Source organism: Siphateles boraxobius, unplaced genomic scaffold (assembly GCF_051911475.1).
Source record: "Siphateles boraxobius isolate OS27281-9 unplaced genomic scaffold, OSU_SipBor_1 65, whole genome shotgun sequence".
Lineage (NCBI taxonomy): Eukaryota > Metazoa > Chordata > Actinopteri > Cypriniformes > Leuciscidae > Siphateles > Siphateles boraxobius.
Window position 1 is genome coordinate 3498347 of NW_027509192.1, and position 23705 is coordinate 3522051.

At 37.5% G+C, this 23705-nt stretch overlaps 1 protein-coding gene across 1 annotated transcript in view; it reads left to right on the plus strand.

The window, feature by feature from the left end:
* The first annotated feature begins 11542 nt into the window (after window positions 1-11542).
* Window positions 11543-23705, plus strand: part of LOC143720620 (uncharacterized) — a 35136-nt gene continuing 22973 nt past the window's right edge. The window contains exons 1-14 of the mRNA XM_077210204.1: window positions 11543-11654; window positions 11746-11811; window positions 12212-12244; window positions 18494-18758; window positions 19137-19251; window positions 19346-19433; window positions 19686-19765; window positions 19921-20131; window positions 20488-20613; window positions 21042-21159; window positions 21245-21383; window positions 21558-21665; window positions 21805-21874; window positions 21966-22100. Coding sequence (XP_077066319.1) covers window positions 11561-11654; window positions 11746-11811; window positions 12212-12244; window positions 18494-18758; window positions 19137-19251; window positions 19346-19433; window positions 19686-19765; window positions 19921-20131; window positions 20488-20613; window positions 21042-21159; window positions 21245-21383; window positions 21558-21665; window positions 21805-21874; window positions 21966-22100 — 1648 coding nt within the window. The 5' untranslated portion in view covers window positions 11543-11560. The remainder of the gene's footprint in view (window positions 11655-11745; window positions 11812-12211; window positions 12245-18493; window positions 18759-19136; window positions 19252-19345; window positions 19434-19685; window positions 19766-19920; window positions 20132-20487; window positions 20614-21041; window positions 21160-21244; window positions 21384-21557; window positions 21666-21804; window positions 21875-21965; window positions 22101-23705) is intronic.

Here is a 23705-nt window from a genome sequence, read left to right on the forward strand (position 1 = left end):
TTTTGTAAATTATTAGTTTATCATTAACTAATAACTTTTAAGTCACTTATAACTGAACGTTATTATAAAGTGTCACAGTGTTGTTTATATCATTATTATTCTTTGGTGACTTACATCTTGTTTTTTTTCTCACAGAGTTTTGGAGTTCTAGAGTCCTACATGTGGCTGTGCAGAGATTGTGGCTCGTCTCACACATCAAGATCAAAGCTTTTAAAATACTTCAGGTTGGTACATGGACACTATGGCCGCAGACAAGCATATCCATGCGCATATTCTTACTGTCCATGCACTTTTAAAACCTGGAATGCACTGCGGTCCCACTTATGCAGATCACATGGTAGTGAGCAGCAACCTCAAAAGCAAAATTCTAGCGAAAGTACAAAGATAAATTGTCATGTTTGTGGTGTTACTGACATTCCTTCAGTAAATGATTACTTTCTCCACATAAATAAGCATTTGCGCAGTCATGAGACAGTAAGTTGTATGTTTAAGGACTGCTTGTTTAAATCAAATGTGTATAGCACATTTAATTCACATAAGAGGCGAAAACATTGTCAGTGTTCGTTGACTGATTTTAAGGAAGGAATAGTGAAAACACAAGAAGTAAGAGGAATACCTGATGACACTCTTTCAAACGAAGAAATCAATACATCTACGTTAGAGGAGGATTCCGATTGTATTGATACAGGAGAGGTTCCAGAGAACTTGCCAAAGTTGGTAGAGCTAAAATTTGCTTCCTTGCTGTTGAAGCTTGAGAATCACTATCATGTCCCAGGCACAGCTGTCGATGAGTTGTTGGAGGACTTGCATTATTTACTGAGTGATGCTTCTTTCCCTTTGTCATTCAGAATTATTGTAGACACCTTACAAAAGCACAGGATTGACAATGATGATTTTCTAGTCAAAGACCTTGTTACATCTTTAAGTACAACAAATCCTTTACTCACAGCAATAAAGCATGGTGGTCCACTAGCCTCTGCATTTAAGCGTAAAGAATATTACAGGGAAAATTTTAAAGTTGTAGACTCCGTGGAGTATGTTCTTGAGGCCAAGAGAAACAGAACCCAAAAAAAATGGTTTTAAGCCAGGTATTTAAATCTTTTACTGCAGTGTCTGTACAAAATGTCGGTTTACATTTCCAAACATTCTTTTTGCCATTAATTGTAATAATCCAGTGACATCTTTATATGCACAAGGAGTCTGACAATAGCCAATATGATCCACACAGAGATTGGATCTCATCATCATCAAGTCTGTCTATGATTACATGAAGAAACAGAAACACTGAGAAAGATTCAATCCAGAAGATCTGCGTCAACATCTCTAAGACACCTGAAGAAACCTTCCTGCGAAGCTACAGTAATTTTTGTACTGTTTTCAACATAATGCCATAAATAGATTTTATTTACTTAACTTCTATTAACTACATAAAACCAATACTTGGTGTGACCAGCCTTTGCTTTTGTCCAGGTACACTTGCTCATAGTTTTTCAGTTAGCTTTGCAGGAAGGATTCTTCAGGTGTCTTGGAGATGTTGACGCAGCTCTTCTGGATTTAATCTTTCTCAGTTTTTCTGTTTCTTCATGTAATCACAAGAATGACAAACTTGACTTGAATGAAAACATCACAGTGGAATAATCTGTATAATGCTACTTAAAATGTTACAGGTACAGTAACAAGTCTAAAAAGCAAAGTGCTAACTAATGCTCATTTCAAATTTTTTCAGAATGACACCATCGAAAAAAATGGGAATGCATCTTGAAAGCCCTTACGGTTTACATGAACGAAGACCCCACAAACCTTGTGAAGGAGTACTTGGTAAGTTATTTACTTAAAAAAAAACCTATTGTATGTTTCTTTACAACCAACTCCCACTTTCTCCCCAGATCTGTTATTAATTATTTCTATTTGTGTTTTACTTTTTTAGGATGTTGAACATGATGAAGCCCAAACTTCAGTGCGCAACACCACCCTAGGCATTTATGTCATCGTACATGAAGGGGCAGATGCTACAGACGCTTATGAAGATGTCGGCATTATCATTGAAGGCGTCCAAATACTCGAAAACCTGAACAATGTGGCTAATGCTTGTTCTGTGATGCTTGGTCTAATTTACACTTTAAACTTGGCTTACCCACAGGACCTGAGGTACACTTTTGAAGCATTTCAAAAGATTTTTATGGAGCTAGATGCACACAAGCTTTCAAACGAGGTCCAGGTCCTGAAAAATAAACTCCTTTCGTAAACGCTGTAACTTGATGTCAGGAGTAACTTGATGTCAGGACCAAGAGCCAGGAAGGCGTAATGGAGTTTGTTTTCTCCATAATGTTGCATACTGTTGCATACAGTACATACATAATACTGTTGTTTTTTTTGTTTTGTTTTTATGCAATTAAAAGGAGGCAAAAGAAGACTGCTATTATTTTTCAAGTATAACACATGTATGTGAATATTTTATAAATCCTTTAATTAAAGACAACATGCTTTTATTTATTTTTATTTTCTTGTAATAAGCAGATTCTTTACATTTTGAAAAGTAAAGTTAGTCTTTTGAGATTACATATTTTGTACAAGTTATTCTTGTTGGAATTTTGGTTGAAAGTTTTCAGAATTGTTATTGAATGGATTCAATAAAAAACTGGAACAGAATGAAAATGGATTATTTATTTTGGATGAATTTAAAAAAATTAATTTTAGGATAATTGTAGTTAATTAACTTTATTGTTTAAAACAAAACCAAGACTGGTAAGTTGATTCAACTAAACAACATTGCATTTACCTTAAGTAATTCACTTACGTTTACCGAAATAAATAATGTTACTTAAATCCAACATAACCCAGTTATGTGCATTCTGTTGACATAAAAAAGTTAAGTTAGTCCAACATATCATTTTTTTGAGTGTACATAATTTCAAAAATGAACCCCTTTAAACTGTAGGTCCCTATATTATTCCTTAATTAATAATGAAATATTGCATTCTTTTCATTTTTAAAAGTAAATAGCTTATAGACTATATACTAACACCAAAACAAACTTTTACGTTTTGGTTCCCTATAGACATAGGCTATCACAGAAAGACTTTAATTTCAAAATCCTTGGTGGCCACAGATTATCATCCACATCACACACAATATAACCTAAGTGTGAATGCTGAATCCATACCATCAGTAGCCTATCTCTGCAGGCTTCTTATATTGCTTGAAGAAGACTTTGTCCCAGGGGTAATTTACTATCCATCTTCAAGAGGTGGAGTGTTCAGAAATGGAGAATAAAATATGATTTCAACATGATGCCATGTGACAACATGCCATGTTTATTAAATATAGCCTGCTGTAGTGTTCATATTTTGAACAAAGTTGAGCTAATCTGCTTGTATCCACATCTGGGACATCATCACTGTCCCCGTTGAGACAACATCTATCCTCAAGAGCTGATGTGAGCTCTCTGTCAGCACTTGCTCTTTTATAGTGTCTTTAAGGAAGTTTAATCTGATTAGGCTTATTGACAATTATAATATTATCTTTCAGTCCTATCAACATGTAATGTTCTGGTGGTGTTTGAGAATAAACAGTATTAATAGAAAGCTTGACAGGTAAAAACTTTCAGTCACGCACATTTATCGCTGCTATCATCTCAAACTAACAAGGGTGTGAGTCATGAAAGAACCATGAATACAAGATACACAGGACAGTATGACACACTAAGCCTGAATTTACACTCTAATGTGTACTTTGTTGGTATGAGTTTCTGGATGGCAAGATTATAGTCAAGATTATATTTTACCCAAACAATAAAAATCCATTTATTAATTCACCCTCATGTTTCCCAAAATGTATAGTATTTAATTCTATGATAGATGTATTTAAAATGGTATTCTGTTCTTATACATGTGAAGTTGATTCTACCATGTATGTGGGTAAGAAGATCTTAGAAGGGAAAGATTGATAATAAATTATCCAAAAAAAAACACACACACACACACACACACACACACACACACACACACACACACACACACACACACACACACACACACACACACACACACACACACACACACACACACACACACACACGTAGTGTTTCCATATTTTATGGGGACTTTCCATAGACATAATGATTTTTATACTGTACAAACTGTATATTCTATTCCCTTACACTAACCCTACCCCTAAACCTACCCATCACAGAAAACTTTCTGCATTTTTACAATTTCAAAAAACATCACTTAGTATGATTTATAAGCTGTTTTCCTCATGGGGACCAAAAAATGTCCCCACACGAACAAGGATTTCAGATATTGCCATCCTTATGGGGACATTTTGTCCCCATAATGTAGGGTTTACCAGGCCACACATCACACACACACACACACACACACCCACACACACACACACACACGCACGCACGCATGCACAAACACAAACACACGCACACACACACACACACACACACACATAGAAGTTAGTTTTTATTCTTTGATATCACATTATTATAAACTGATATATTTGTAGACCAAGGTCTCAGGTTTTTCTAAAAAATATACATTTCTTCACTTCAACTTAAATTGTGTAAACTCTGTCAGACACATTAAGAATCATGTTATTTTAATTTGATCCACCCAACAACAGTGTAAACTGTAAAGTCTTCAATTATGTAATAATGGTGTTTAGTAAAGAAGCTAAGTGAAAAAATACATTCTCTAAAAAAAATGTCCTGGGTTAGGGTTATTATGAACAATCCAGTTCCTTAAAGTCCTGAATTCTCTTTACGCTCCTTTTTAATATTAAACATATAGCCTATAACCAATGTTCTCAGTAAATCACACACAATATCATGTAGTTCAGTTGATGTTTTAATATTTTAACTAAAAATGGAAAAAAATAATAAAATATTTATTTCAAAATGAACAGAAACCTTCTCCTGAGTGTTAAATACTGAGGGTGACACGGTGTGGGGCTGCATTCCAGTCCGCTTTTAGACACGCACTTGCGAACTTCCCTAAGCACTTCCCCTCGGGAGAATCCCTGCCACTATTTTGAGGTACATTCCACTTCGTGAAGTGGACGAGGGAAGCTTATATGAACAGGCTCTCATTCCCTCGATTTTGACCGAGGGAGCGAGTCTACTTCATATGTACACTACAGGCAGTTCCATACCTCAATGCAACACGATTGTGAAGTCACCGCAGATCTCGTCTAATCATCACCACCAAAAACAACTCTTTGATATATTAATTAGATTTTTTTTATACAAAACAACCCAAACACACCTATAAACATTTGGATGCTGCATTAAACAAATTCTTAAATGGAAGAATTTCAGCCCAAGTCTTATGTCTTGTTGCTTGTTCTTGTCTGTCATGTGATTCCCTGATTGTCATGTGATCCTTCCATGTGTCTTGTCATTAGTTGTATGAAGGCTTGTTCGACTTGAACCGGCGCTGCACAGACCGATCGGTTGATGACATCAAAGTACCGCGAGAGCGATTAGAGAGCAGACGGCTCCTTATGCTTTTGAATCGCTCTCGCGGTACTTTGATGTCATCAACCGATCGGTCTGCGCAGCGCCGGTTCAAGTCGAACAAGCCTTGAGTGTATGATACACATAAGTGTATGATCATTGTTCACATGTGTTCCTTGTCTTGTAATTAGTCTGTGTATTTAAGCCCTCATGTTTGCGCTGTGTATTCGTCTAGGATTGAATGTTTCTTGTCGTTGTTCTTGTTTCTGTTTTTGTTTCATGCCTTGCCATGCCTTTTTTTATGTTTGATTATGTGTTTATAATTAAAGTTGCATTTGGGTCCTCAACTAGCTTGCCTCCAGTGATCTCATTCATAATAGAGGGAGTTGACAAAAGTCCAACTGAGGTTACAACAACTGATTGACAAGACAACTGATTCATTTTAAACTAATATTTAATTTAATACAACAATCCTTTAAGTGGTTAGTTTCTCCTTTTAGTGATACAGTACGTCTCATTCTTCTGGGTCTCCATTAGCTCACAGAATATAAGAAGCGTATGTTAGGTTGAGTGTAATGATAAGCTTTATTATGTACCACCAGAAATGTTCCCAATGTGAATCCAAAGGATCTGTAGCCAGTCTTTAAACTGCATCAGTTACGTACATTTTATTTGTGCAGACCTGCATGACTTAAGCAGTGGGAAACTGGCATGTTGGATTTCTATGAAGTCTATCAAGGTTTGCTATTTTGCTACCAGGTTGTAAAAAAATAAATAAAAATTGTGTAGCCTACGAATAAATTATTAATTCTAAGAACTGCAATATTCCATAAAAATTAGGATCATCATTTTTGAATTCATGGAGACAGTAGATGTAAAAATGCTTTGTATAAGGCCAAATATGTAAATAAAATTATGAAACAACATTAGAATAATTCCTCATATGCAAAACAAAGGTGACATTTTATTTTAAGGTGATGTAGTTACATTGTACTGAGTCATATTAATTATATACTAACTATAAAGTTAGGGTTAGGTTTAGGGTTAGTTACTTTAGTAATTATAATCGTTTAGTAATTATAACGATTTATCGCATAACTATCTACCGAAACTATTATGTGACGGAGTTGACATGTTAAAGCTGTGACCGAAGAGACTTCAACATTGTTTGTATAAAATATACAAAAGGTATAACTTTTAGGACTGTGTCATACTGTGAGATCCACAATGAGCAGGAAATAGGAAAGGGGTCCCCAGATTTATTAAAAATTATAAAAAACCCTGACTGAGTTGACACAAAATTAGGACACAACTCAACGCAATTTTTTAATGTAAAATATAATTCAAGATTTACTTTTTGTATCCTTTGATATATTTCAGATATCTGCCCTCTAAAGGGCATTATAATGCCCCTTTTTACAATATGTAAAATAAGTCTATGTTGTCCCCATAGTGTATGTGAAGTTTTAGCCCAAAATACCTCACAAATAATTTTTTTACAGCATGTTAAAGTTGTCCCTTTTTGAGGGTCAGTAAAAACCATCGTATATTCTGCATAATTTGACATTTTTAAACACTGACAAAAAACTATACAAGTTTTAGGTCTAGACAATATGATATATATATATATATATATATATATATATATATATATATATATATATATATATATATATGTATATATATATATAACATTGATATAAGTGATCACCCGGATGTACCTATATTGTATTTATATAAAGCGTCCACAGGCAAATTTGCTGTATGTATTTCCCCGGCGTTGAAATCAGGCACATATAAATGTCAGGAAACACGATTCCTGGCTGCATGTTAATATCCATGGATCACTGGATCTTTAGTAAGTTGTAAGGAACACTATATTGAGTCCAATCTTTAGTTTAAACTGATAATCATTTGTTTTACTCGCGTTTTCGCAGTTTCCCCTATTAAATCCAGTCACGCAGCAGCTCTTCTGCCACTCAGTCCGGCGGAGGGGGACGTGTTCCGGTGGGAAAGTGACGTCAATGCATTCCCTCTATAAATCGCTCCTGTGGGAACTGTTGTAAGATGCCTACAGATGACATGCTATTGCATTTGTGTTACATAATGTATGCATGTGAAAAGACGGATGCGACAGCTTGAGCAGACTCACAAATATGCACAACTACAACAACTCTTCCTCCTCTCAACATGGACTATGGGGGTCAGGATTTCTTTAAATTTTAGGGTTAGTGATGTCACTAACCCGGGAGGAATGTCGTGTAGTCCCTACCAGCCGTTTGTTGTAGTCCTTATGAAACGATTTTTTAAAAGCAAATATCTTCCTTTGCTTTGAACTTTGAGCATTGTAACTTTTTCACATGTTATTTATGCTTAAACAGCAAAATTACACACTAACTAAAGTTAGAAAAGTGAAATCATAATCAACACTTGATCCATTAATACTAACACTTTCTCTCCTATTATATATATATATATATATAAAGTATATGTACTGTGGGTAAGGGTCATAGCACTTGCATATTGTTGTCCTTTTGTTAGTTTAACTGCTTACTGTTCTCGCTTTGGATAAAAGCTTCTGCTAAATGAATAAATGTAAATAATCAACCACCCCTTTAAATTTAAATGCATATTTTTGAATTTGATGCATTTTTAAACATTAAATTGTGACCATGCTGAGGACAGGTTAAATTAAATGTATTTTACAAGCATAGAGCATGTATTTAAATAAAACTAAATAAATTATTTAAAAATAAAAGTAATGAATGTCCTGGGTATCTAGATTTCCTTTAGATGTAACTTTTCAAGTATTTTTATGTTGATGAATTTCTTTGTTAAACATAAAGAGGGCTTGTGTGTGCGTGTGTGTGTGTGTGTGTGTGTGTGTGTGTGTGTGTGTGTGTGTGTGTGTGTGTGTGTGTGTGTGTGTGTGTGTGTGTGTGTGTGTGTGTGTGTGTGTGTGTGTGTTTGTACATACATACATTATATATATATATATATATATATATATATACATATATGTTTGTATTAGGAAACAATGTTATTTAATATAATATATAAACATAACAATATATATAAATAAAAATATTGTTTTTATATTTTTATATAGGCTAAATGTAAAATACAATCGGTAAATGTATGTGGGAATGGGAAATGTATCATAAACTCATTATGATTATGATTCAGGACCTTTTGGATACGACAGCAAACAAAGAGTGTTGAACATCTTTCTTTATAATTGATTGAATTTCGATAACACATTTTAAAACCAGAATTGCATTTCCTGAAGGAATTACTATAATAGACCTTCTCGGAAGGCAGAAATCATTTTTATGAATCACTATTGACACTTTCACAATGTTTGTGGGGTTTGTGCCTAGAGCACCATGGCCTACTTTGTACTATTTGAATCATAATAAATTAATAATAATATAACAAAAACATTTCAATTTTGCTTGAACCTATATTAAGTAGACCTACACTGTCTTTTAAACGTAATAAAAAAACGCAAATTGATGTGCATTCAGTGGGCATCAATATTTAATCCCCATACATCACTTTAAATATAAGTGGGATGATGACAGAGAATCAACAAGGTAATTGAAAGGAAATGTTTAAACATCTAAATGTCTCTGGAGGCAATGACAAATATAGATTGTATTTTCAATCAATCGTAACGGGTTTCAGAGAATTAGGTTTCAAAAATGTCAAACAGACCGCGACAAGGCTTAATAGTATACACAGCTCTGCTGGCATGCCAACTAGTGGATCAAATAATGGTCCTATAAATGTTTGGGTTTGCTTATAAAAGTTTTTGTATTTATGGCTTGTATTGTAGCCTAGCGTATATTTTTAATTAATCAAAGACAGCGATTTGTGAACACATCAAATTTTGACATCAAGTAGCCTATGATAACAACTATAAAAGCTAAAAAAAAAAAAAAAGAGAAGGCCTTCTTTACATTACCAGGGTTTTTAGAAGCAGAAGTCTTAGTTGGGTAAACTTATAACTATAGTGGTGAATGAAACTACAACAATAGCCTATACCATAGCGTTATGAATTTGCAAATTTGCCATAATTTTTGAAACATTAAGCAGCGTTAACCATTTTTCTGTCATTTAATGCTAAGGTAATTAAACACAAACTATTATAAAGTGTTATAAATGTAGATTAATAAATGTGCAAATGCATCATCACCGTCTGTGAAGGGTATTTTTTTTTTTGGTGCCCATCCTAAATACGTGATAAAAAATTATGGGCACACACATCAAAACTATGGAAGCTTGTTTCCGCCACAGAATTTAAAAAAGAAAAAAGAAATTGCGACTTTTTATCTCACAATTCTTTTTTTTTTCTTCTTGCAATTGCAATTGGACTCAGATTTGCAAGATATAAACTCATGATTCCGAGGTATAAAGTCAGAATTTTTTTAACTGATGTTTTTTTTCAGAATTGAACTTTACATCTCACAATTCTGAGAAATGTCTGATAAAAGTATAAACTCAAACTATTGCGAATTTATGTCTTAGAATTCTGACTTTTTTCCCTCACAATTGTGAGTTTAATTCTTGCAATTCTGACTTTTTTTCTCAGAATTGCGTGATATAAAAACACAATTCGGACTTTTTTCTCAGAATTGCGAGAATTAAACCCCAGTTGTGAGTAAAAAAAGTCAGAATTGTGAGATAAAAAAGTTGCAATTACCTATTATTCCTATTATTATAAAAAACTAAAAGATAATTGCCATTTTGTTCCCCCTGAAATGTGAGGTATAAACTCACAATTACTAGTTATAATTTCAGAGTTGCGGGAAATAAACTTGCAATTGCGAATTTATATCTTGTAATTCTGATTTTTTTCTTACAATTCGAAAAAATTTCTCACAATTGTGAGTTTATATCTCCCAATTCTGAGAAAAAATTCAAAATTGGGTTTTTGTATCACACAATTCTGAGAAAAAAAGTCAGAATTGTGAGTTTATATCACGCAATTCTAAAGAAAAAATGTAAACTCGCAATTTCCTTTTTTATTTTTTATTCAGTGGCGAAACGTTAGCTCCATACCGAAGCATATTAACATTTATTTATTATACGCGCAAGCTGCAGTTTTGTTGTCTGCCACTTTAAATGCTATGAGCGCATTAAAAAAGGTGGATTCTGACTGAATGTCATTGTTGGTTTTTATCCTCCATTAACTGAAAAAAAATTCCGAAAGAAATTCCAACGAAATATTGTTCCTCTGTGTCATTATCGTTATAGTTGTGGTGGGGACATCCCAATTCTCATAAAATGAGAAGATTTATTAAAACTTTATAGTTATAGGCCTAGTTATCGTCATTGGTGTGAATGGGACTTAAAGCTCTCCGCTTAAAGCTGCACTATTGTGCCTGAGATCATCACAACACCCTGCTGTGTTTACAGAGGATTAGATGACTGACCATCTAGGACCATCTAGGAAGACGATTATTAATAATATGAGTCTAACAAGTTAATTTTATAGGTTAAGTGAGTAACACATACAAGATAAACAAAATTTTATTTATTGTATTATGATAGTTATTTTTTGAAGCAATGTCAAAATGAAAATGAAGAGATTGAAGCCACTTGATTTTAATAAAAAAATATATAAACATGCAAAAATATAGAATTGATTGCTTGATCATCTTTTTAAAACTCCCAAAAAACTTTTTCCAGCAGATAACTCTATAACATATGCAAAGCACAAGGATCCCTCAAATGCCTTAAATGTAAATGCAAGGTAGACATTTAGGGCGTGAATTTTACAGTGCGTCTCTACAAATTGGTCTAGCCCCCGAGTTACAATAAAACGAACCATCACATCCTTGTTTAATTTGAGATAATAACAGAGATAAACACTATGTTGTGAGTGACAAAGTGTTTTTTTGCCACCAGGGTTTACATAAACAATGTTTATTCTCAAACACAGCTTTTCTTATTCAATGGAAAGATAACATGCCACAATAATGCATACGCCTAGGATCCACCTTCTGATCACAGTATAGATGGTCCCAAAGTAAACTAAGAGCCAGTATAAAAGAGCTAGTGCTGACAGACAGCACACTTTAGCTCTTGAGGATGGATCTTGTCTCCACAGGGACTGTGAGGATGTCCCAGATGTGGATGCTGAAATGGGTCGTTCTACTGGTGGGGCTGCAGTCCGTACAAGCAGGTTAGAAAAATAAAAAATGATCAGTTACTGCAAGAAAAGCTCACCATATTAGCTACACAATATGACTGTATCTGTTTTTCTTTGTTTATAGACTTTATGAGCGATTATGGAGCTATGGAAGATCCTATGGACTTTATGTGGCCAACAACAACAGCAGGTGAATATGGCTTTATACTGTATGAGATGTACTAATTATTGATTCATAAAGAAACTTATTAACTAATAAGTAACACACATAATTATTAACAGATGCCAAAAAGAACTGGTGCTTTACGTTTGTCTAAATGGACATACACATTACACTTACGACACAAAAAGCATGTTCATGTTTCGATTGATTTATTGAACTGTTTTTTAATTGAATAATAATTTGATAATTGAATTGATTTATTCATGCAATTCAAACAGCCAAATCATTACAATTTAGCTAAGCTTTTTTTAATTAGATTTGCAAAGAGTATTGTAGAAAGAGTGATTGTAGAATATTGTGAATGTAATTTTTCATTTTAAAGTATGTGACAAAAAATGACTACAGGTCTGTCTTTTTCTGTTTTTAGCATTCCCAACGACAAGTGTGCTGGTCACTACCGGTATGATGTTACTCTTCCTTTCTTGTCATGACATGGATTTTTTATATATATATTCCTTGAGGTTTACTTATAATGTAAAAAAAAATCACAAAAAGATATATACATACATGCGGAAAAACGTCTCAGGTTACGTATGTAACCCTGGTTCCCTGATAGGGAACAAGACGCTGCGTTTGAGACGCGGTGGGAACGCTCTGCATGATTACGTCATGAAGCACGTGTAAAATCAGTCCAATGGAAGCCCACTACGACATAGGTGACGTCATAGACCAGGAAACTATAAAGCAGCCCTGAAATCAGACCGCGACAGCTTTTGAAAAACCTGAAGCAAGTCGATCAGGGCATGCAGGAAGTATGGCAGGCAAACGCAGCGTCTCGTTCCCTATCAGGGAACCAGGGTTACATACGTAACCTGAGACGTTCCCTTTCAATGGAACTCGAGCTGCGTTTGAGACGCGGTGGGAACCCCATACCCACTACGCCATAGTGACAAATGCCCGTTCTGTGTGAAGTCCTGCGCACACTAAAAAGCAAGCAACCTTGCCCCAGGAGTGGAGAGGTCAAGGTCATAAAACCTGACAAATGTAAGCGGAGAGGACCATCCTGCTGCATTACACACGTCAAGAAGGGAAACTCCCGAAATTAAGGCCATAGAGGCCGCCAAACTCAGAGTAGAATGGGCCCGCACAGCCATAGGTGAAGGCCGTCCGGCCGCTTCATAAGCCAATGAAATAGCCTCGACTATCCATTTACTCATCACCTGTTTAGATACAGGGCATCCTCTCTTGAGTGACCCAAAACAAACAAATAATTGCTCACATTTACGCCACAGAGCAGCTTTGTGAACGTAGGCATCTAAAGCCCGGACTGGACATAACAGGTTAAGCTGTTCCTGATCTGGGGTATTAAAGGGAGGAGGATAAAAGGCCTGCCGCACTATTGGGCCCCCAACATTTAGTGGGACCTTAGGAATATAACCCGGTCTAGGGTAGAGGAATGCATTCACCATACCAGGTGCAAATTCCAGACATGAAGGAGCAACCGACAGAGCATGTAAATCACCCATTCTATTGATAGACGAAATAGCAAGGAGAAATATAGTCTTTAGAGTGAGGAATTTTTCTGAAACCTCCTCAATGGGCTCGAAGGGAGCCAAGGCCAGACCCTCAAGTACAATGGCCAAATCCCAAGCCGGTGCTCTAGATTGCAGTGCAGGCCTGAGCCTCAATGTACCACGGAGAAAACAAATAATAAGAGGATCTCTCCCAAAAGAAGCCCCGAGAGGGGTGATAAGCAGATATAGCCGCTACGAACACCTTTAAGGTGGAGGGAGATAATCCAGCAGAGAAACGGTCTTGAGGAAATCGAGAACTGTACCAACCGGGCAGTTAACAAGATTTAAAAAACGTTCTCCACGCCATGTAGAGAACAGTTTCCATTTCAATGTACATAGTTTTCTCGTGGAAGGCGCTCTGGATTGAAGGACGGTCTCAACGACCTCAGTCGAGAGACCGGATTCTATGAGCTGGGCCCCCTCAGAGGCCAAGCCCACCGTTTCCACAACTCCGTTAAACCCTTTTCTATTATGTGCAGGACCCATAGAGAAATATTTGGCGGAAGTTTCCACGCTGCCAGAAATTCCGATAAGGGAACCAGTCTCTCGAGACTGGCCTCTGGATTTGATTGAACAATCATTTCGGCGCCCTGAAGCGGCGAACCGGCAGGGAACAACCGAACTGACCGTTCTACAACCCTCCTCAGAGGATTGCACGGGGACTCTGACACCTCGGCGCCCTGAAGCGGCGAACCGGCAGGGAACAACCGAACTGGCAGCGCTGCGACCCTCCTCAGAGAGTCGCACCCCAGGTAGAACTCCCGGGAGCATTGATATCGGGGGCTTGACCAAAGATCTCCCATAGAAGCTCCGCCACCTCGGGGTGAAGTCTCCATTCCCCGGGCCTCAGCCCCTGCCTCAACAGGATATCTGCTCTGATATACGAGATCGTCAGTGTGTTGTCCGGACCCTACGCCGAGCGACCACTCATGATCACTCCCGACTTGTGAGGGAAGCATACGTCGATAGCATTATGCGTTGACAAGAAACCCCAACACTGGGCCTGGGCGAGGAACCAAGGTTCTTCCACATGACCGAGGCACGAAGGCATAGCCGCGTGACCTTGATCATGCGAAAACGGATTTCCCCTCGGAGAAAACCCCTTGGTCCTGAGCCACCACTGCAGGGGTCTCATGTACAGAAGGCCAAAAGTAATTAAGTTGAACGCAGCTGACATGAGACCCACAGTCTGAAACTGTTTCACAGTGAGTGACTGGCCTAGATAAACCCATATTACACCCTTGAGTGGCAACCCCAACATCTTTAAATGAGACAGAACGACATCTCGATGCCGAACTGCCATATGCTCAAATTGAGCTAGGATCAACCAATCGTCGATATAATATAATATGCGAATGCCCTGGAGTCTCAAAGGAGCCAGAGCTGCATCCACGCATTTTGTAAAGGTGCGGGTGATAAACCTAGGCCAAATGGAAGAACCCGATACAGGTATGCTTCGCCCCCGTTTTTAAAGCGAACCTCAGGAACTTCCTGTGATGAGGATGGATAGATACTTGGAAGTACGCGTCCTTCAAGTCTACTGAGACAAACCAGTCCTCGGACTGAATCTGTGATACAATCTGTTTGAGTGTAAGCATTCTGAACTTGAGTTTCTGAACTCTGCTGTTTAAATGGCGCAGATCTAGAATAGAACGCAACCCTCCATCCTTCTTTGGAACAATGAAGTAATGGCTGTAAAACCCTGACTCTCTGCTGGGAGGAGAAACCCCTTTTATAGCTCCTTTTTGAAGAAGTGTCAGTACTTCCTGCTCCATAACCAGAGCCTGCTGTGAGCCCACTACCGTAGGGAGGACCCCCTGAAATCTGGGCGGACGAGAACCGAGCTGAATTCTGTAACCCTTTTCTATTATGTGCAGGACCCATAGAGAAAATATTTGGCAGAAGTTTCCACGCTGCCAGAAATTCAGATAAATGAACCAGTCTCTCGAGACTGGGCTCTGGATTTGATTGAACAATTATTTCAGTGCCCTGAAGCGGCGAACCGGCAGGGAACAACCAAACTGACCGTTCTACAACCCTCCTCGGAGGATTGCACGGGGACGCTGACACCTCGGCGCCCTGAAGCGGCGAACCGGCAGGGAACAACCGAACTGGCAGCGCTGCGACCCTCCTCAGAGAGTCGCACCCCAGTGGGCGCCGAGGAGAACGATTTCTCAAAACCGTCCCTCCTTTCTCTCGGCAGGACTTCTTGTCTAAGCTTTATTAGAGATGACGACAGTCCTCTTTTTATTTAGATCTTGCCTACCTCTAACTAGCTTAGTTCCTACGACCCTCCTCGGAGGATCGTGGGAAAAAGCAGGCACCTCGGCACCCTGAAACGGCGAACCGGCAGGGAGACCGAAATGACTGCTCTACGACCCTCCTCGGAGGATCGTATGGGGACGCTGACACCTCGGTGCCCTGAACGGCGAGCCGGCAGGGAACAACCGAACTGGCAGCGCTGCGACCCTCCTCAGAGAGTCGCACCCCAGAGGGCGCCGAGGAGAAACGATTTCTCAAAACCGTCCCTACCCCGGAGGGGACCACCCTTAGAAGCCTGATAGCCTCGGCATCAGGTCTTTTTTTTTTTTTTTTTTTGCACTCTATGCCAGTTTCAGGAACATAGATTGGTGAGGAAGAAACCTCTGGAATGCCGCTGAAAGGTTTAGTTTTCTTGAAAGCGGAGCGTCCAGAAGAACAGACATTTTTATCTTTCTTTATTTTTATATCAGAAAAACGTATACATATAAACATATATATATATATATATATATATATTCTCGAATATATTCTCGAATAGAGTCAATGCTGACATCCTCACATTCATCTATGTCCTTAAATACTTTACCCACCAGTACTGCCTCATAAAATTTATTTATTATTAAAGATGGCTGGTGGGTAACGTCGGGGTTAAAAAATGATGACGCCGACTGGGGAGAGAGAAAGCTCGCAAGCGTCTCTATAATCCAAGGCACTGTCATACCACGATACTTAATACCCATAACATCACTCTAGTTAGACGTTTGGGTATTAAACACATAAAATAGAAACCGGTTTATTCCGCGCTCTCGACACCTCAGTGTGGAGATAGGGAAAAACCAGTAGTCCCGACGAGGAGGTTGAGATACAGTTTTCCTGTTTTTTTTAAATATATTTCATCTAATAAACTCTTTTTATTGTCACTCTCATAATGTTCAGCTGTCCAGTAAATATTTAACTAGCAACAGCATTAGAAAAACCTCCTTTAAAAAAGCTCCTCTTTATTCAACAGAGTTATGAGCTGCCTATTTATTGAAAAATCAAACATCTGCCTTTTTCTTAATATTTGTATTTGTTTTGTTCACTTTTTCTTAACAAAACACTAACGATACCAATTCCTCGGAACTGGAAATCGCAGCACACTGGATCTGCAGGTGAAAGCTGAGATGAAAGCGGGGCCCGTCCCAACCCACGCTGTCAGATCCGTTTGCGAACCCCAAAATGCGAGTCGCCGCCGTTTCTAGGCAACAGCGGGACCCGCGCGGGGAGCGCGAACCAAACCATTCTCCTCAAAGAACGATAGGCGAGAGCGGAGCGTCTTCATAGATAGACTCATACAATGCTCACAATCAGCCCCCTCGAGGACTGACTGGGCATGCTCCACTCCCAAACAAGCAACACAAAGCTGATGTGTGTCCCCACCCATAATATAACGAGGGCAGGGAACAACACACCGTCTATAATCTTGCTTGCTCGCCATAATAATGATAGATATATTGGGCTTGACAGACAACAATAAATAGACAAGGACAGATATACAGAGAGCGCTTGCTGAAGGTACAGAAGCTGTCGCGGTCTGATTTCAGGGCTGGTTTATAGTTTCCTGGTCTATGACGTCACCTATGTCGTAGTGGGCTTCCATTGGACTGATTTTACACGTGCTTCATGACGTAATCACGCAGAGCGTTCCCACCGCGTCTCAAACGCAGCTCGAGTTCCCTTGAAAGGGAACAATTATTCTCAACCCTCATTTTGTTAGAAATGTTCGTTTTTTAAGGGCCAGCTCTTTTAAGGCGTGTCAGTAAACGGCCACTGTTATGATTGGCTAATGTCATTTGATAGGAAACAGTATAAACACTCACTTGCTATTGCGTGCGAGGAAGTGTTATAAATCCATTTAAACCATAATTTACAGACAAAGCATTATGAAATAATTTACGGTTTGTGATGCAGCTGCAGTCAGATCCAGTACAGTTTAGCTACTTCATCTTTCAACAAATGTTTCTTTGTGAACTCCTCATTACACAGTGCCTCATTTACAAAACAAAATGCTCCGAACAAACATATAATCCTCCGAGGTGATCAGGAACGCTATTGAAATAAACCATCCACTTATACAGAGACGCAAACAAGTTGTTTAAACTGGACACGTCAAAGCGAACGTTCTTTCACTCTTCCATTTTGTGCTGTTGTCGACAGACTCAAGTGTCAGAAACTGAGCGCAGATCTGTATACTGTATCCAGTGTAGAGAGCATCAGTGATTATAATAGGCTTTCGACGTGACGCAATGCTCACATACAGTGTAGGCCAGTGGGCAGGGCCTATGGTGCGATGTTATATAACTATTCGTCAATGTCTTGCGCTGGAGGCAGGCATTATGTAAATGTAATTTGCCCGTGTGACATCACAGATCTCACAATATCCAAATGAGTCGTTTTTGGAGCTTGATTAAAATAAATGCTTTGTTTATAATGAGGAGAACGTTTTAAGCTATGAAACTTGCAGGATGTTTTAGTGATACAAAGACCTCTTATATGTCAAAAGATCAAGGCAAATTTGATTTCTCATGTTATGACCCCTTTAAAATGTAAGTATTAGTGTAGGCCTATGCAACATTTTACACTTTAGGAGACTAAAAAATTTTTTTAGAGACAACTAGAAGTTATTCATTGGCTTATTCCCTCAAAAAGTAGGTGGTGCAATCAAAACATTGCTTAGTATGTTTAAGCAATATTAGCACAACCACATTTTGTTTGGTGCCACTAATGGCATAGAAATTATGCACTTCACCTTCAATTGTGTATTCAAGAGAAGTATTTAGTACAAATCACAATATATATATATATATATTAATACGTTTTCTCTCTTGAATCAGTTGAACCGAATCCTGATCATCAGTCCACGATCTGCAGTACATGGGGAAATTTCCACTTCAAGACATTTGATGGTCATTTCTTTCAAGTGCCAGACACGTGTAACTACGTTCTGGCGGTGATGTGTGACAGCACAGCTTCTGACTTTAACATCCAAATGCAAAGAGAGACTGTGAATGACTCAATCACTTTTAGCACCGTCACAATAAAGCTGGAAGGGACAGTCATCAAAATCACTAATGGCGACATCACTATGGGAGAAGAAATGTGAGTTCATTTGAGTACTATCCAGCAAAAGCACACACATACATTTTCTTTATATGATTATTTTTCATCTGGTATTTCAGTATTTTTATTTATTTAAATAAATAATATATAATTTATCTTTTTGTGCAAGATATTAAGAATATCTGTAAATACATTTCTTATATTAAGCATAAAAATAACTACATTTTGTGAGGTTAAAGAATCAAATAATCAAAAAGAGGGGTTAGGAAAAAAAAACTAATTCAACATATATTTTCTTACAAAATATTTATCCTAACCAGTATTTCAACTAAATTTATTTTAAGTTTATGAAATTTTAGACTGGAAAACATTTTTTTGTTCCAGTTTCATTGACATTTTAAAAAATTGCTTTGACAGGGTGTCTGTTCCGACCTATAATAACGGGATTAAAATCGAGGGAAGTTCAACAAGTGTCAAGATCTCAAACAAACATGGAGTGACTGTCTTCTGGGAGGAAGACAACTCTCTAACGGTATGATTCAACATCTCTGTGCACACATCATTTTATCTTGAAGCTTGATCTCAGACTTCTGATATTAGAGTTGTTGTTATATGATGTTCACCAGATTGAACTTCCTGAGAAGTATCAAGGTCAGACCTGTGGACTTTGTGGAGACTACAATGGCAACAAGGCCGATGATATCACTGTTCATGGTAAACCTGATTTCTTGAATTAGATTTTCTTATTTTTGAATTTTCGTATTTCTTATTTATAGATTTTTTTTGCAACAACAACAGTGAGAAGTTTTTTTTTACAATTTTTTTTAACAAATGGAAAAAGAGTGGGTCCAACTTTACCTTCCTAAAGGCTTACAAGGGTCATTTTGAAGCCTCATTGTAAGTGTGTTGAGAACCACTGACTTAAAGATATGTTTAGTGTAACGTGTTCATCTGAATCCTTCTCAGGTTCGGCCACATGGAAGGTGTCCATATTGGCTGAAACCTGTGAGGAAGTTACACTTCAACCCACTGATCAGTGCAACCAGGTATGAGACAAAATCAATGTTGTTCTGTTGTTCAGATTTTGGGTGCCCTCTTAAAATAAAACAATGGGAAATTTCATATTAAATTCAACCATTTACTGATTGAAACATTGGTTGCAATGAGACAATCCTCTTAAATTATATATTTTTCCCCCTAGACAAGTGTTTGCCAGCAGTATCTCAGCAGTCCGGGGTTTAGCGACTGTTACAATGTGATGGACATGGGTTCATTTGAAGAAGCCTGTGTGAACGACTTGTGTCAATGTTACGGCAATCACGACTGTCTCTGCAACACACTCACGGAGATTTCACGACAGTGCACACATGCTGGAGGAAAACCAGGAACATGGAGGACAGAGCAGCTCTGTCGTGAGTATCATTTCTGGAAGATGTCATTAGTTATGATGGAGATAAAAATGTAACTAAAGGAACAGTTTATCCAAGAATGAAACACGTTTATTTTCTCACAAATAAATAAAGCTTTTTAAGAAGACACCCGGAATATTATCTAATAATATATAAAACTGCCTAAAATAACACAAAAAACTAATAAAAAAGGTAAGCTTTTGAAGTAGACACTTCCACATAATTATATTTTCTGCATCGATGTGTTACATTTTTAGCAGGACCATTGTAGGACAGAAAAAATGTTGTCATAACAAATGTTATACAATTATCTAGAGGAACAATTTTGTTATGTTTTCATGTGTTATTCTGTGGAGCAGCAAAGTCATGTCCTCTAAACATGCAATACCTGGAGTGTGGAAGTCCGTGCAAGAACACCTGCAAAGATCCAAACGCAAGTCTAATGTGTAAAGAACACTGTGTGGACGGCTGTTTCTGCCCTGAAGGTAACTATTTATAATAGGAGACAAAGTTTATAGCTGAAGATTTTTTTAAATGTTTTGAAAGAAGTCTCTTATGCTCACCAAGGCTGCATTTTTTATATTAAAAATACAGTAATATTTGAAATAGTGTTACAACTACTTTTTTCAGGATTCTTTGATGAATAAAGTTCAAAAGCGCAGCATTTATTTGAAATAGAAATATTTTGTAACATTATAAATGCCTTTACTGTCATTTTTATTTATTAAATACATCCTTGCTGAATAAAAGTATACGTTTATTTTATTTACTGACTCCGGACTTTTGAATGATAGTGTATAATCAATGAATGTCAGCATGTACAGACTCTAAATGAACTCATCAGCTCTCAAAAAATATATCTGATGCCCTAGAAAACACATTTACGCAATTGTCTGGCTTTCTTTTTGTAAAGGCACCGTGGAAGACGACATTGGTCAGAGTGGCTGTGTTCCTGTGAACCAGTGCCCATGTGATCACGATGGCACAGTATATCAATCAGGAGAGTCTTACCAACAAGCTTGTAAAAAATGGTAACATTTTAATTGAAATATTTTAGTCACAATTAAATTCCTTCATACATTTCCTCATGCTAACACTCCTGCCATTCTGTGTCAGTGTGTGTGCCGCGGGACACTGGACCTGTACACACCGGGAATGTCCCGGAATCTGCTCTGTTGTGGGAGGGTCTCACGTCACCACTTATGATGGAAAGAGCTTCACCTTCAGCGGGAACTGTGACTACATCCTCACTAAGGTCTGTCAGGATATCAGATGATCCACAGATATTTTCTGTCAGGGCGAGATCAATGAAAGTCTTCTCTTGTACTTTTATTCACATAGTTTATTTAAAAATCAGTAAAGCGGGTGCATTATAATTTATATTGAATCATTATATATAATTTGGAGGTTCTTACCTTTTTTATTCCAGCACTCTAATGACAGTGATATTGCTGTCGTGGGAAATCTGGCAAAGTGTGATCCGGCCCGAACAGACACATGTCTAAATTCAGTGACCCTTGTCATTTCAGGGACCACTGTAAGTACTGGGTTTAAATAATTATAAATAATTTAATAATTCTTGCTGATAATAATACTAATACTTACTACTATGAGCAAAAATAATACAGTCTTAATAATAATAATATATCTTTCTTGATGTTCTACTAATAAAACAGATTAGTTTTTCCTCCATTGGAACTGTTGCAGTGAATGGAATCAGTCCATATGTGCTTCCTGCTACCATAGGTGGGTTTTTACAAATATATGGGAACTTTTTATTTTGTCATCATTATATATAAAAAAATAACTTCCTTTTTCAATAATTTTGTTGTCCTAGGTCCTGTGAGCATCTTCCAGCCCTCTTCCTCCTTCATTATTGCTGATATGAAGAGTCTTCGTCTAGAGATCCAGTTGGCTCCTGTCATGCAGTTGTATATTGTAGCCAGCACTGAAGAGAAAGGGAAAATGAGTGGCAAGTTGGAAAAAAATAAATATGTGTATTTTTAATTTTAAAGGCAGGGTAGGTAGAAAAATACTTTTTTCCAAATTTGTTTAAACTGTCTTTATATATCAATGCATAATTAAAATGTAAGTAATTTGGAAAAGAAATTATAAAAATCGAGTGTCTGTAGTCCTCTCAGGACTGCAATAAACACAGCTCATTATTCCATTAACTCCCAGTCACCCCCTCCCTTCTCGGCTCCTTCCAAAGCCACGCCCCCAAAACACATGAACGCGCGATCCCGGCCGTTCGCTCAGCTGGAAGAGTCGGACGCGTTTACCAGCGGCGAGCAGAGAGGAGTGCAGTGCATGTAGTGACCTCATGTCAGAATCACAAGTAATAAAATAACTAACTTTACCAGTATGAATATAAACAATTAACATGGTTAGTACTCACTATCAAGCTCGCATATCGATACTGGTAAAGTTTAAAATATTTTACTAGCTCGTAACCGAATCAAACTCAATATAAGGCAAAGCTATGAATAGCTTCATTGATACACCTTTGCCGTTATTATCAGTTACACTGTGATGAAGGTGAATTTGTAAGATTCATAACATATACAGGTACAACATAAAGACATAGGTAAACATATGTAGAGCATATAACAACAAACCAAACGTGAAAAAACGGAGCAGGTAAAGTTCACGGTGAATATAAAAGACAAAGTTTAGGAAGAGGGTAAAGCTAGGTATAAAAATAGATCCCCTAAACTTTTTAACCTAACGTTAGATTTGGCGAAATTAAACAAAACAGCTTTCAACTGCAGATAGGCCTATTGCTTATTTATCATCTCAACCCTGGCTCACTAACAGTAACGTTATACCAGTCGACACCAAAGTTACACTGTCATAGGTAAGCCAGTGTAACGTTAGGTAGCTATATTAGGTAGCTACGTGTGCTAGTGATACATGCTTCATGAAAAAATAAATGCCATCAAAATGAAAACAGCAAGATTACCTGTCCAGCAGAAATCAAGCCATCATGGAGTCACTTTTCAGCCCCTTGAGATCCCTCAGTTGTTGCCACCGCTGGAAAGCCATGCCGATATTGACTCTCGTATGATGTCTTGATTTATCCAAAGACTTTTTGTTCGTAGCCTTTTCAAAATATTGTCTTCCTTTTTTTAACTTGTTTGACTTCGCTGCCTCTATATGCAGGTACTGAGAATTTTGACTGTTCTTTCTCTGCCATAATTGTTATTACCAGCTTCCGTCCGTGCCTCTTCTAAACGGGTGCGCGCATTTGGGCTGCTCCTGTATCAACAGAGGTGGTATCCATGGTAGAGAGGGAGAGTGACAGTCGCCCCAGCCAATCATTTCTTTCGTCCCGAATGGAATAATGAGCTGTGTTTATTACAGTCCTGAGAGGACTACAGACACTCGATTTTTATCATTTCTTTTCCAGAGTACTTACATTTTAATTATGCATTGCTATATAAAGACAGTTTAAACAAATTTGGAAAAAAAGTATTTTTTGGGAGTTCTACCTACCCTGCCTTTAAATATGTGTAATGTTTTCTGAAAAAGTCATTTTTTAATTGTAGGAAATAGATTTCTAATGAGGCTCTTTTAA